Source organism: Stegodyphus dumicola, chromosome 8 (genome assembly GCF_044657685.1).
Source record: "Stegodyphus dumicola isolate Sdum_Otavi_A_Nest chromosome 8, ASM4465768v1".
Classification (NCBI taxonomy): Eukaryota; Metazoa; Arthropoda; class Arachnida; order Araneae; family Eresidae; genus Stegodyphus; species Stegodyphus dumicola.
Window position 1 is genome coordinate 98,686,829 of NC_140775.1, and position 14,059 is coordinate 98,700,887.

Here is a 14,059-nt window from a genome sequence, read left to right on the forward strand (position 1 = left end):
ATTTAGATCAATCACCGAGTTTCACAGAGAAGAGGTTTCATTTTATCTTTTTATTTTTGTCCAGCACCAATAGTAGAACAAAAAGCTAGAATTTATTTAATTTTAAAAGTTTTCTACATAATAACACTGCTGAGAAATGAATACCTACATTTAACTCAGTTTAATATTATCACATTAAAGGCAACAGAGGAGGAAAGAAATTTTAAAATATAATGCTTTATATATCTAAAAATAAAGCGAATCACAAAAATTAACTTAATGGAAAAAATTATAGAGAAACCTATGTTACATGTAGACTTTAGAATACTTTCTATTAAATTGCTTTATTCATTTTTTATGCCTGAAATTGCTTTGTACGCTAAGTTAAGACTTTTCCAGTTGTAATTTCGGTATCAAAATAATTTGTATTAAAAGACACTTTTTACGAACATTTTTATTTTTAATTTTCATTACATGTAATAAATGGCAAAAATGAAATTTTTAAATGTATTTATTCCTTTAATAAAATTCACAAGATCAAAAACAAATAGTTACAATATTTCTAATGGCACAAATGACTGCTTTAATTAAATTATGAATGATAAAAAAATGCAATAAGTACAATAACAGGATATCATAAGCAGGTTTCAATACATTCACAATATCCAACACACAAACATAAAACTATTCTACACATTTTAAGCAATGAAATATAAAAATTCTATGTAACAATTTCAAAAAGTATAAAATTCAGTCTTTAAATATAACAATGACTACAATGCTTCCAGTCAAAATAAAGAAGCATTCATAAATGTGTGGAAAATACAAAAAAAAAAAAAAGAAAAAGAAAAAAAAAAAAAAAAAGTTTATTATAATAAGAAACACTTTTAAAATTTTGATTTCTCATTTTTTTTTAAATTCTAAAACTGTAAATTCTTCTGCAATAACAAAAAATACATTTAGACATGCAAAAATATGGCTGCATTTTAATTTAATATTACAAAAGTATTTTGTATTTCAATATGTAGCAATTAAGTACAAAATAATAAAAGTATATAGTACAGGTAATTTTAACATTTTAATTATCTTAGCATGATTTTGTTTTTAAAATTAATTTAATGATTGTATAAAGCACTATTTAAGATGATAATAAACACTATATCTATATATTTAAAAAAAACTACCATTACTAGCTCAACAGTTTTTAAAATGTTAGTCTAAGAAAATTATTTAAAATGCAGATTTTATAAACATAAGAAAGCCTCAAATGTTTTAATTTCAATTTGGTTGAAAAACACTATGATTTAAAAAACTGTATTGACTGTAAACTGTACTGTAAATAGACTATATGCTTACTTTTTTTACATAAAGCATTGCAAATAGCATTAAATATAATGCCGACGAGTGTATCAGATAAGAAGATTAAGTTGTCATTTTATCACATACACAATTTATATTTTAAATGAACCCAAATAAATATAATACACATAATAAATTTAAAAGCATACAAATAATTTCATTAATCTATGTAAGTATTTGTCTTGACATGGCAATATAATAATCATGAAATATTTCTAATATTTATAAATATGTCAAAGGACAAAAATACAAAAGTATTTCATATTAAATCAATAAAACAACATTATAAGCATATGTACAACTTAATATTTCAAAATTCTTCTTTTTTTAAAGTACAAATACTGGTGATATAAATTGTTTTTAGTAAATCAAAGAATTGAGAATAGTTTCTGTCCCATACTGGTATTTTTTGTACAGGTTTTTGATTCAATTAAATATATAAATGATAAAAGCAGTTAGCTATTAAAATTACATTTTACATTGTGTTTAGAAATACTTAGGAAAAGAATTTTACAAAAGATTTGCACCGAAATTTGTTAATTAAGAAGTTTTATATATGTGTGTGTGTGTATAAACACTTTCTAAGTCTCGTTCGTAAATAAGTTATTTTCATAAAAAAGTATTTAATATTCATTATTCACAAAAAACATAACTACATTTTATAGAACTGTCATATTTTGAGGTAGAGAAAGTTTAATGTTGCTAGACATTTAAAACATAGAACGGATTTCTATATTTTATTCTGCTTTCAAGTCAGCTTTACAAATAGAAAAAAAAATATATGTACAAGTTCATTACAAAATGTTGTTTCTCTCAAGTGCAACTACTCCTAGCTATGAAATTCCCCAAAAGAACAAAAATGGTTTTATAGACAGACACTTCCTTCAAGCAAATATTAAGGTTCTCAAATGAATGTTTTTACGCAACTGTAATTTGACAGCAGTAATATACAGTAATTATTGTTATCTCTTCTTTGATGTTGTGATATCTCTACGTCTTTCCAGAAGCATGTGATGTAATTTAACCAGACTTGTAGGTCCGGAATGAGAAGAAGGTACTCAGTAAGTACAACACCGAGTTGATAAGACCCAGGACCTAGTATCGGGAAAAAATATGAAGAAATAAGTATCTTTTGACAGCAGGAAAATTGTAAAGTTCTCATGCAAATAAGTGCACATAAATGTTACCATTCTACTAACTTCTCCAGTAAATTTTAAAAAATGTATTTATTAATAGACATAAACGTGCTTATAATAAATTACCATGTGTGTAATTCTCTACTAGAAGGAAATAATTACACAGTGTTCTGTGTAATAAAAATTGTATTTGGTAGATATTCAATTAATAACTTTTTACTATAAAATACCATATTTATTATACTTTAGATAGCTTAGAAAAAGGGGGAAAATCATATACAAATTATACAATGTTTACAAAACAAAAATTCTATTCAGTAGTCTATCATATTCGTAAATTTTGACATAAAAAAGATATTTATTACGTTTTAATTAGCTAAAAAAAGTAAAAATTTTATATTTTTAAGCTCAAATTGAGTAGATACACTAAATTTTAAAAAATCTGATGTGTACACCATATGACTTCCTAGTACGGAATATTAAATTATACGCATTTTTTCTTACATTTCATTTAAACTTATTGGATTGAATTAAATCTACTTTACCATAGCAACACTCTGGCGCTAGATTCACGTAACAGTATTATATTTCGTTCATATTATAACTCATGATGCACAAAATTTATATCATTTAAAGAATAGAATTATCTAATCGTTGCACACATGTTCTATTCAAATACTATAATAAAGCTAGAATGATGTATAAAAGAAATTAAGCAAACAAAGCAAAAAAAAAAAAAAAAAGAAACAGTTTTTCACAGACGATTGAATATTTCTCATTCAATTAATTCAGTTCTCACTTTGCGAGAAGGCAAAAATATATAAAAACTCAAAGTATCCGTATTAAAAATTACGAAGTAAATCTTAAACACTTATTTCCTCGAAAAAATTCCAGAAAGGATTAAGCATGATTTAATTCGCAATAATAAATGAAGGCGTTATTTTTGTTGTTGCGAAGCTTAGTCTCTCTAGATTGGCAACAAATCTACAATTCTGCTGTTTCAAATGTAAACAAATATGTCCGCCATGTTATTTAAAACTTAACCGCACTTAAACAGCTTTTAAATTGTTGATAATTGTACAAATATTGCTTCCAGAATTACGAAAGGCATAAAAACCTTAACCGGAAGATAAGAACAACATAATTCATTCACTTTTAAAGCAAAAAATGTACAATTTACAAACATATATGAGTAAAGAAACTGAGATCACTGAGATAGGTAACAGAGTGGATATATTTATATACGTTTGGCGCGGCCGATGGCAACCAAAATACGAGTTGCACATCTACATGTTATAGCAGTCCTATGTACAAAATTTCAACGTTCTGAGTCTACTCGTTCTCGAGTTATGCGAGATACGTACGTACATACGTTCGTACAGACGCCACGAAAAATTCTCTTCAGAATTAATTTTTATAAACAGTTTTATAATTTTTTTTTTTTTTTTTTTTTTTTTTTTTTTGAGGAAACGAGTCTTTTATTCTGTTCTTACGTACAGATATCACGCAAAAACATCGTTAAATTGCATTCGATAGCGGTCAAAATGGATATTTTCGTTGAAATATGCTGCCTGAAACTTTTCGCGATTACAATACTTCCTTTTTACTTCGTACAAGGAAGTAAAAAGAGACAGAAAGAAAGAAAGAGAAATGGGGACAGAGAAGAAAAGGAAAAAAAAAAATTCTACGGAAAATAAAGTACACATGCCTACAAATCTCACGCAGAATGCTGTCTTAAGCAAGAAAACCAGCACCTTTCATTTTTTAACTGTTTCTTAAATTTTTGCTCGAAAGTTTCAATCGATAAGTAGGTAGTTGGCATGGGTCTACGCGTTTCTACTAAACAGTTGACATGGGTCTACGCGTTTCTACTAAACAGTTGGCATAAATAATATAAACGAAAAAATAAGTTAAATTTTACGTTTTAAATCCCCTTAATAAACTTCCCTTCTTTCTTTGGGCGGGGGGGGGGGCGTTAATGAACGACCTATGAAGCTGCAAATAAATGTTTTAAGATAAATATTTAAAAACAAAGCCTATAGAACCTTTTCAAGCACTGTGTAAAAGCTGTATGCTACACTTATGAGTACCAGTTTTATTCAATACCATATTTGTGTGCGTTAAAGATTATGAATTTCTCATTAATCAAGCTTAATAAAGAATTTTAAATGTCCTATACTGCTTAGTTAGCAAAAAAACAAAAAAGCTGAAGCCGTTTCCTGTAGTCTTTTCTTCCACCCACAACTAATCCACAGCTGGACATCACACGAAACGTACGTCAAGAGAATCTGGAAAGGAACCGGCAGGTGAAAAGGGACGACAAAAAAAAAAAAAAAAAAAAAAAAAAAAGATCTCGGTGTGTGACGCTGAGGGTTGCAGATACTTTAATGGAAAGAGGCACAGTCTCCGTGAGGATGACAGTTCGAATGAGACGAGACGATAAGCTTCTGATATGATATAAGCTTCTGATATAAGAGAAGATGAGCTTCTGATAGTCAAAATTTTTGGAATAATTCTCAAAGAAAGTTCACAGAATTATCGAAGAACTTTAATCCCTGTAAAAATAAATACATACACTCTATAAGGTCTAACCTTGTTTGCTATCATACAAAATTTCTAGATCTCAGAGTGCGATCTGGAGACTTTTCGCACAGGCATGAAAATGAATACAGCAGGGAAAGGGTGTAAATAGCCTTTTGATTTATCACAACTCTTTAACAGAAAGGCACAGATTTCGTGCTCATAAAAATACCGACTCGACTACTTACGGAGATAACTTAAGGTGAATTTAAATATAAATTCGAAAGATAAGAAGTAGTGCTAGACTTCACTATTTAATTTAACCTAACAGGCTGACGCAGCAACCTACACCAGTGATAGATTTAACTAAACGGCCAGAATGCGTAGCCGCTACTAAGTTAATAGCTGAAGGACAAAAATGTGCTATACACTAGCGAGATGAAGCTCTGTCTAAACTTTTCGTTTCACCCGTTTAAATACTCTCACCCGCTTAATGTATTAGACAGATATAACAGTGATAAATTACGGTACTCAGGTAATGAAAGTGGGGAGGGGAATTCTAAAAAACTGAAGAAAATAACCAATAAATAAGACGAAACAATAATGTGATAAAATGTGATAAAACAATGGTACCTAGAGCCATCAAATTTTGAATAACGTAATCTTCCACCGAATATGGGCATCTGGATGCCCTGATTTGAAATTTGTTTTATTATCTATTTCATATTTTGTAACACTTTAATGAATTTCTGATTAACAAACTCAACGATTTCAAAGGAAGCAATAGCAACACTATTCGGGAGAAAAAAAAAAAAAAAAATCTCCAGCGCGCGAGACTCTGTATCGGAAATTCTAAAGATATGCTCATTTTCAAATTATTTTGCGATACTGCTGTTGAATTAAATTTTATGGTTTAAGTGCGAAGAACATGATATTTAATAAATAAAGGTAACACATAAAGCGTTAGAGAAACGCCCCTTTGGGCGTAATGTAAAATCTGAAAACTTTCAGACCTTTTTTTAAGCTTAAGTTCCAAAAATTCTCGGCTCAAACACGGAAATATTCGGTTTTTTCATTTAAGTTTTGGTATTTATCAACACTTTCTATACTTCTTGTTCTTTACTTAATAAAAGACATTTAAAAATAATCGAAATCTTATATATGCATTTTTCAAGTTGTGGAAAGCAAGGGGAATGAACTTCTAGCAGTGATAAAAGGAATGCATGGGAGCAAAAGCGTTTGAGAACCCCTGCTTTAAACATAAATTTTACGAAATCGACTAAACATATCTTTTAAATGTACAAAAAATATAGTTCCTGAGCAAACATATTAAACATTTTTAATGTGCAAAAAATTAATACATTTCCAAGCTTTTAACAGGAGGAGTGTGGAAAAAACTCAAAAGGCAACTTACTGCGGCAGCCATTTTCCCTTCGTAATCGTAAGTTCTGCGATACTTGTTGGACACAGTGATTAACAAGGACAGACTGGCGCTAATGTAAAAGATGAAAGCGAAAAGATGATACAGAAACTCCTGTAAAAACAAATAAATAGTACGATCAGTTGGATAATTAAATTAACTAAATCAATTAGGAAGTTTTTATACAGAACAATTCAGATGCATTAAACACGCGCAAATATAGGAATAAGATAACTTCTCAAAGCCCAAACAAAAATATACAGTCACTCTGATATTACATCATAGCTGCCAACCTTGACGTATGAAAAACAGGGAGATTTTTATGAGAAAACCCGGAGAAACTGGGAGATTTTCATGCTGTGCGGCGATGCCATTTCAAAGGCGCTATAAACTGGGACTCAAATTCACTTTGTAATGCATTATTCAGGTTGCTGAACAATTCGTAATATGGTTCTAATGTAAAATATCGTATTACTATTTAATTATATATTCTAAATTTTATACTTTTTGGCTAATTTTATTTTTTAATTTTCTTAATACTCAGAAAATCCGAATTGGGGGAAGACTTTTCTTTAATGATGTCTTTTAATTATGATACAAATAAAATTAATAATTAGTGTACATAATATTCAACTGGATAAACTTAATAATGTACTATGACTTAATAATGTACTATACAAATATTAATTAATTAAACACTGGTTGAATTTTCAATAAAAATCTACAAATAACTGTAGTAGATTAAGATAACTCAGATAAAATGAAATGGGTGCGCTCCAACTGCGCCAATGAATATCCCCCCGGGTCCTATAGTCCAACTGCGCGAATCGCAATTCCTTCTCCCCCCCCCGTTGTCTAAAGGGTTACAATTTAGTTTTTCGAAGCCAATTGTAGAGAAGAGGAAAATAAAAATAAAGAAATAGAATTACATATCAACAATCACAAGAACAAGTAAAGAATATCTAACAAGCAGGCTAATTACTTGAATAACAATAATAAATGCGAGAGCTAACAAAGAAAATAAAAGGTACTGGTAAACATACATATTAGCATTACAAACACCTTTCATTAATTACATTATTAGAGCAATGAGAGGCCTGATTTATTGAATAATAATATCATAAATTAAATAATTATAAAGCATATCAATTATATTTTTTATAAATTACATCAATAATAATCAAGATGTCAGAACTAGACTCGAAAATTTAATAACTTTATAATTTAAATCTTCATTTTATTTTTATTGGTGTATCTAATTTGTATAATTTTAAAATATGCTGAACCCTCTCAAGGTGGCCATCTCCCTACACCAGGAGTTCCCAACCTTTTTGTCCCTAAAAGAGCACATTCTAGAATATCTGTTGGACGGCGGGCACCATTTACTTTTTCAAAGTGAGTTTATAGTTGGATAGATTTAATAATACATGCACATAAAAAAGAGATCGATCCCATTTCGCTTTGTGCTTTTATCTGTTTTGAACGCAATACCACTTTCATTAAAAATGAGAAAACTTTCACGTAGAAATTTATTGAAAACTAAAAACACTTTTATTGTGATCGCACAGCGGCGGTCACATGTTAAACGATTGGCGGGCGCCATGGTACCCGCGGGCATAGAGTCGGGACCCGTGCCCTAGGACGATCACCTATGTAAGTGATCTGCATTTCTGAGAATATAAATAAGCATCAGTATCGAATGTAACCTCTCTATGAAGACCGCTTTCACAAAGGACAAAAATGAATTGGTGTTATGATGATCGCTTTAGAGGGGATTTACTGATTATTTAATTTATAAATACATAAATTTAGAATTAGCAGCAAACTCAGCGTTATTTCTAATGTTATTTTGACGTACCTTTGTACAGAACCATTTAATTTCCTGTAAAGAGTTATACTATTAGTGGAATTCATAAAAAGACTTCTGACGCTACGTATTATTCAAATACAAAACGCTATATTGGATATATTTCCGCTGTATAAAAGTTAATTAATTATTGAGCAACAATGTAAAATCGGCATTTCCACTCTCTTGGTGCCACAAGTAATAACAACTCTTTTTTTTTTTTTTTTTTCCTCTACATGCGTCACAGCTATTGTTCAAAAGAAAGAACAGTCATATACACAAATTTAACACGTCTATACTTTACTTAATTATGAAAATATTTAATTTAAATTTCACAAAATAATCTTGGATCTTCCGAGAGACGACACTATATTATTGGATATTTCCTTAACAAACAGAACCAAAAACCTAAAATTTGCTGTTTTTCAGGTCCCAAACGTTTTATCGACTAAATACTAAAACTATTAATATTTTATTTCATTCTTAATCTTAATAGAACGTACAGTTTCATACTCGCCCAGTTGCAATTCATGTGTGAAACCAAACACTTGAAGAAAAAAATTTGCCAAGAAACAGTACCTCCTAAGAAATGAAAAAAGGAAATCGGGTCACAGAGGTAAAGTTAGGTTTACTCCTAAAAGATGGAAGTAGAATTAAATATCATGAATGTAAACGTCCTTGGTTTACCGTTCCATTGAAATGCATTTTAGCTTCTGAATAAGCCTCTTTTCCGAATTATGTTCGGAAACAAGACTCTTCTTCTTCGGTTCACTCTTATGTGCTTATGGTTTTACATTTGCCGGCAAACAAGAAAACCGTAACATTGTAAGTGATAAAAATTTGGAATTTATTTAGATCATTAACTTGTCTGTACAGTATCATACAGTATCATAACTTCTATAATCATTAACTCGTATGAGTACTTGTACGCAACCAATCATATCATTAACTTATATGTATAGTAACTTGTTGTAACAATTTGGGGGGGGGTATTTTATTTTTCTTTTAGATCATTAACTTGTAAGCATAGTATACATAGTTTACTATTGAGTCTACATATTATAATAGCTCATGAATTTATTATCAATACCTGAAAATAAATTGCATACACACATTATACTGTGATTATTATCATTAGCCCCCGCTTTTAATATTTGGCGTAGTAGTTCATGTTCTAGTTTCACCTTGTTCCATTTCTATCCGCCTACACTTGAACAAAAGAGGGTGAAACAATTAATGTTAATCTTGCAATGAAATCGAAACTGCTTCTTCGGCCTGTCGTAAAACCTAAATTAAAACGCTGTTTTCCTCTTTTCATAACAAAAGGCTCATAATCTTTTGATTTTAATAATACCAGTCATGGGTATAAATAGCGTGGTTTTAACGACAAAGAATATGACAGTCTGTTCCATTTGATAACTTTTTAAAAGGGATCGGCTCCTATTTGTGTTATATATGTGAAAGAAGTTTCGGAAATCCCGCGGTGGCGATCTTTTCAGCATCAAAAATTTAACCCAGATCGAATTACTTTAAACCTTCTCTCCTTTAGCCATTCGTCCATCGAAGAGCTAGTGAGATCGAATGATGAGATGAAAAAATAAACTGAATACGATTATACTGCATCATTATTAAAATATACACCGTTATGCCTAGAGTAAGGACACGTTACATCTACGGCCTCCAAAGTCTTCATATGGTATGGCTAGTGTTAAGACGATGATTAAATTGATATACAAGAGATTCACAGATTCTCGTCAAAATGATATTTTAGCTGCCAATTTTGGATTACGCTTGTCTCTGGGACAAATCGGATGGCTAGTTTCAGCGTTTAAACTACTGTTAGGGCAGTGATTTTATCGGTATAAAGATGAAACCGCAAAATGATCAAGAGAAAAAATAAAGAAACTTTGCGGTCTAGGATTTATGTTGACATTTCTGCATTTCAGGATTTGCACTTACATTAAAATAAATTATTAGTATTTTGTGATATATTGATATCTTTGAAATGGATATTTCATAAAAGAATTCTGCCAAAGCCACTGCGTGAGGTTTAGATTTCTGCTGTAATGCAAAATGATTTGATACATAATTTAAATGCAAAAAGAATTCCTTTTATAATGCACTGTCTGTCAACACCACAATAACCCTGGAAAAAAGATAATTTAGCATCGACACCGTTTGTACGTCTGCTCTGCCTTTTTTTTCGGGGGGGGGGGTCCCATTTTCTTCTTTTTAACATGTGTGAGACTTTAACACTTATTCAGGCTACGTTTTCCTCTAAGGCTACGTAAAATTAAAATACTTCATTGATAACTACTATGAAGGTGAATATATTAATTTATATTTACTTTTACAGCACTCTTAACAGTAAAATTTATTACATGTACTCTTTAAAAGTTACAGTACTCTTTATAGTAAAGTCTACAGTCCTCCTTACAGTAAAATTTATTATATGCAATAAATATATATAATTTAGACATATAGTTATTACACATAACAACATTTTCTGTAATTATTAGAACTAGATCTAGCAAATATAAGGATAAGTACGTTTTTATAATTTCTTTGTGCTTATTAAACTATGTTTAAATATTTCAGCCCTTTTATTTTACATGACTCAATCGCATCTTAACCATTCTTTGTTATAATCTCTTAATTACAGTTTAAATCTATTAAATCTGCTGCAACTGCAGTATTCTTCTTTTGAGAGGAGAACCACAATAGATTATAAATATTATCTTTCATGTAGATTCCACACATGCTATTATTTCGCACACATCTTTATTGCAATAAAGCGAAACATATTTATTGCTAATATTTTTTTATATGGCTTAGTCATTTATTTTGTTAATTAAACCAAAAACGTTCTGCCAGTATGAAAGTCTACTACCTCCTCTCCTTCTCTAGCTCACTCTTCCTGCTTCTCTAAACGTCGCGTCACTAAAATAATAATAATAATAGTAGTAGTAGTAATAACTTTCTGCTCTAAAGCGAACACAATTTGAGTAGTGGCATAATAGACAATTTGCCATTCATTGTTGTCATGTTTATGTTAATCAATTTATTAGAAATACAATTTGCCAAGTTGTTTGGCTGTATTCTTGGGTTAACAGATTGCGAATATTTGGATGTGACAGCATATATTACCTTCAATGCATTGTTCTTATGTCGACATACACATCCGTAGTTAAGTAAACACAGTGACTATAAGCTTCAATACATTTGTTAAGTATGTTGACACCACCTGAGAATCCATCCATTTTAAAAAGGTACGCTGAATATGCTGTTTGTTATATCGAAAGGCTAGCAACATACTGCTATCAAATTCAAACAGTTTATGTAAACGACTTAGGTTAATAAATTTAGGATATTTAATAAGATCTAAAGTTTACACATCTTAGCAATGTCTGCATGCTTATTTAATGAAAGAAGACAGTACATTAATTTTAAGAAAATAAGTGGCAACATCCAGTGCGAAGCCCTGACTTCAGTCCTTCTTTTGATAGAAAATATATAATGTAGTTCTTTGTGGTATGCTTTTTATGAATAGAGAATGTTTGTTACATTAAAAATAAAGAATATGAAAACATGTGCATTATCATTTATTTGTGAGAGAAGAATTAATGTCAAAAAATAAACAATGACTCTGCTGAGCGTAACAGTTGCCTTACAGAAAAGCGTATAAAGGTTATCAACCTAAGGAGAGAGAGATTTTTGTGAAGGATTTCTATGAGGAACTAGAATTATGAGGAGTGAATTTTCATTTGTTTTAAGTGTGAGTGTCTCTGTTGGGGCACGGCTGGGTCGCTGGCTGCTCTCGCTTGTGCTTTGAGCTGCCACAGCCCTTTTGACTGGCATGGGGCACTTTATCTGTTAGGTAGGCCAGGCTGCGCCCCTAAAGTACCTAGAGTACAGGGAGATAATATTTGGTGGCAACAATTTGAAAATTGATACATCGTTTTAGTGAACCGACGTAAATCTCATTTCGATATTAACAGCCCCTTTTGGGGTTAAAAAGAAATGCAGTCAGCTCTTAATGCAAATCCGGACCTAACTGTCAGTGTTCGGTGTTGTTATCCTCTCGGCTTTAAAAAACTTAGAATTGGTTAGAAAAGGAAGCAACAGTTTGTCTCAGAAGAAAACCAATACCATTCCCCTTTTTATTCGGGTTTAATTTGTTTTATTCAGACTTCTATTTTACATTATTCCCTAAAAGTCGACCAAATTCTTATCTTATTTTATTTCTTACAACCTAACTCTGTAACTTCTGACATACATTTACAGCTTCACCCAACCTACATTAACAGTAAGCACTAAACGAGAATTATATCAATATTTATTTAAGATACTCTTACAGATATATCTTGCTTGTGAGTTTAATTTTATCACTCGTGAATGACAGATAACCGGATTCGCGATATCACAGAATGAATCGAATATTTTCATGTTATGATGAAAAAATTGCGAAAGCGAATATCTAGAAATATTTTAGCGTTTTTTTTTTTTTTTTTTTTTTTTTTTTATTGTCTCTATTTAATTTTCTAACACGGAAATTTCAATTATACGTGGTACGCTGCAGATCGTCGGCCGCGCTGCGATAGTCTTTTTTAATGACTGGTTTCATAAGTCATTCATTAAAGGAGACAAATATTACGAATAAAAGCAAACCTGAGCTTTACAGTTCTTCTAATTTTCGATAATGCTCCAGGACACGGTACTGAAGCCCTGACTAACAACACTGCATCCAAAAGGAAAGGTTTTATTTCTACCACCGAACACCACTTTCTTAATCTAACCAATGGATCAACAAATCATAATATACATACAAAAACATACCATGTCAAATATGTTTACATCTATGCAAATTAAAGCTCTAGGTTAAGAAAAGAACGACCCACTAATGGCAATTTGAAAACAATTCGACATAAGACACTGCATAGAAATGATTAATACCTCATGGGAATAAGTGAGTTCATGAACAATGACTGCTTGCTGGCATCAGCGTTGGCCAGAAGTTGGCAGCAGTTTAAAGAACTTCCACCTATTGAAAATTAAGCAATGGAAATCGTACAAATTATAAAAGAAATTGGTGGCAAAGTATTTTCAGATATGGAAGAAGGAAAAATTAAAGAATTAGTCGAGAATGACGAACGTGATATGAAAAATGAAGAACTGAATGATCCTATCTCCCAGCCGTCGGTGAAAGAGCCTTTAACGAAAAAGAATTTAAATTTAGTTTTATTTAATGAAGAATTTAAATTGTGAAAAAAGGCACAGGAACTGCTTGATTTTGTAATGGGGACCGACCCAAATTAAGAAACAAGAGGCCACTTAATGAGAGGTATTGAAAAACTTTGCATTCCTATCGTCAAACTTTTGATGAGTTGCGTCAGAAGTTATCCTGTTGAAAAATATGTGCTAAAAGATGGTGATACAAGTCCATCTATTCGATTACTCAGCGCTTCCTTTTGGACACGTGACTATGTAAAAAGTTATGATTCAGTCTTTTTTGTTTGCGTCCAATTCTTATCTATGCTTCAACGCCTTGGAGTACTCTTCCCAAAAAGGAAGATGCACAGATATATACTTTGCACTTGTTGGAGCCCAAAGTACATATCTGTGCATCATTACTAACGCATACTCGTATGTGCGCAATAAAAGACTGCACGAGGACCTCAATATTGAAACTACTGATCAGTTTCTCAACAAAACCAATAGAAATTTGTACAAAAAAGCTACTACTTGTAGCCATCTCGTGAATTTTTAACGTGTTTCAATATGAACTTCTACGACAGGATA

At 30.9% G+C, this 14,059-nt stretch overlaps 1 protein-coding gene across 1 annotated transcript in view; it reads right to left on the minus strand.

The window, feature by feature from the left end:
- Positions 1-415: 415 nt before the first annotated feature.
- LOC118180936 (uncharacterized) overlaps positions 416-14,059 on the minus strand; it is a 54,730-nt gene continuing 41,086 nt past the window's right edge. Inside the window, exons 3-4 of the mRNA XM_035350017.2 lie at positions 6,409-6,528; positions 416-2,433 (exon numbers count right to left, since the gene is read on the minus strand). Coding sequence (XP_035205908.1) covers positions 2,359-2,433; positions 6,409-6,528 — 195 coding nt within the window. The 3' untranslated portion in view covers positions 416-2,358. The remainder of the gene's footprint in view (positions 2,434-6,408; positions 6,529-14,059) is intronic.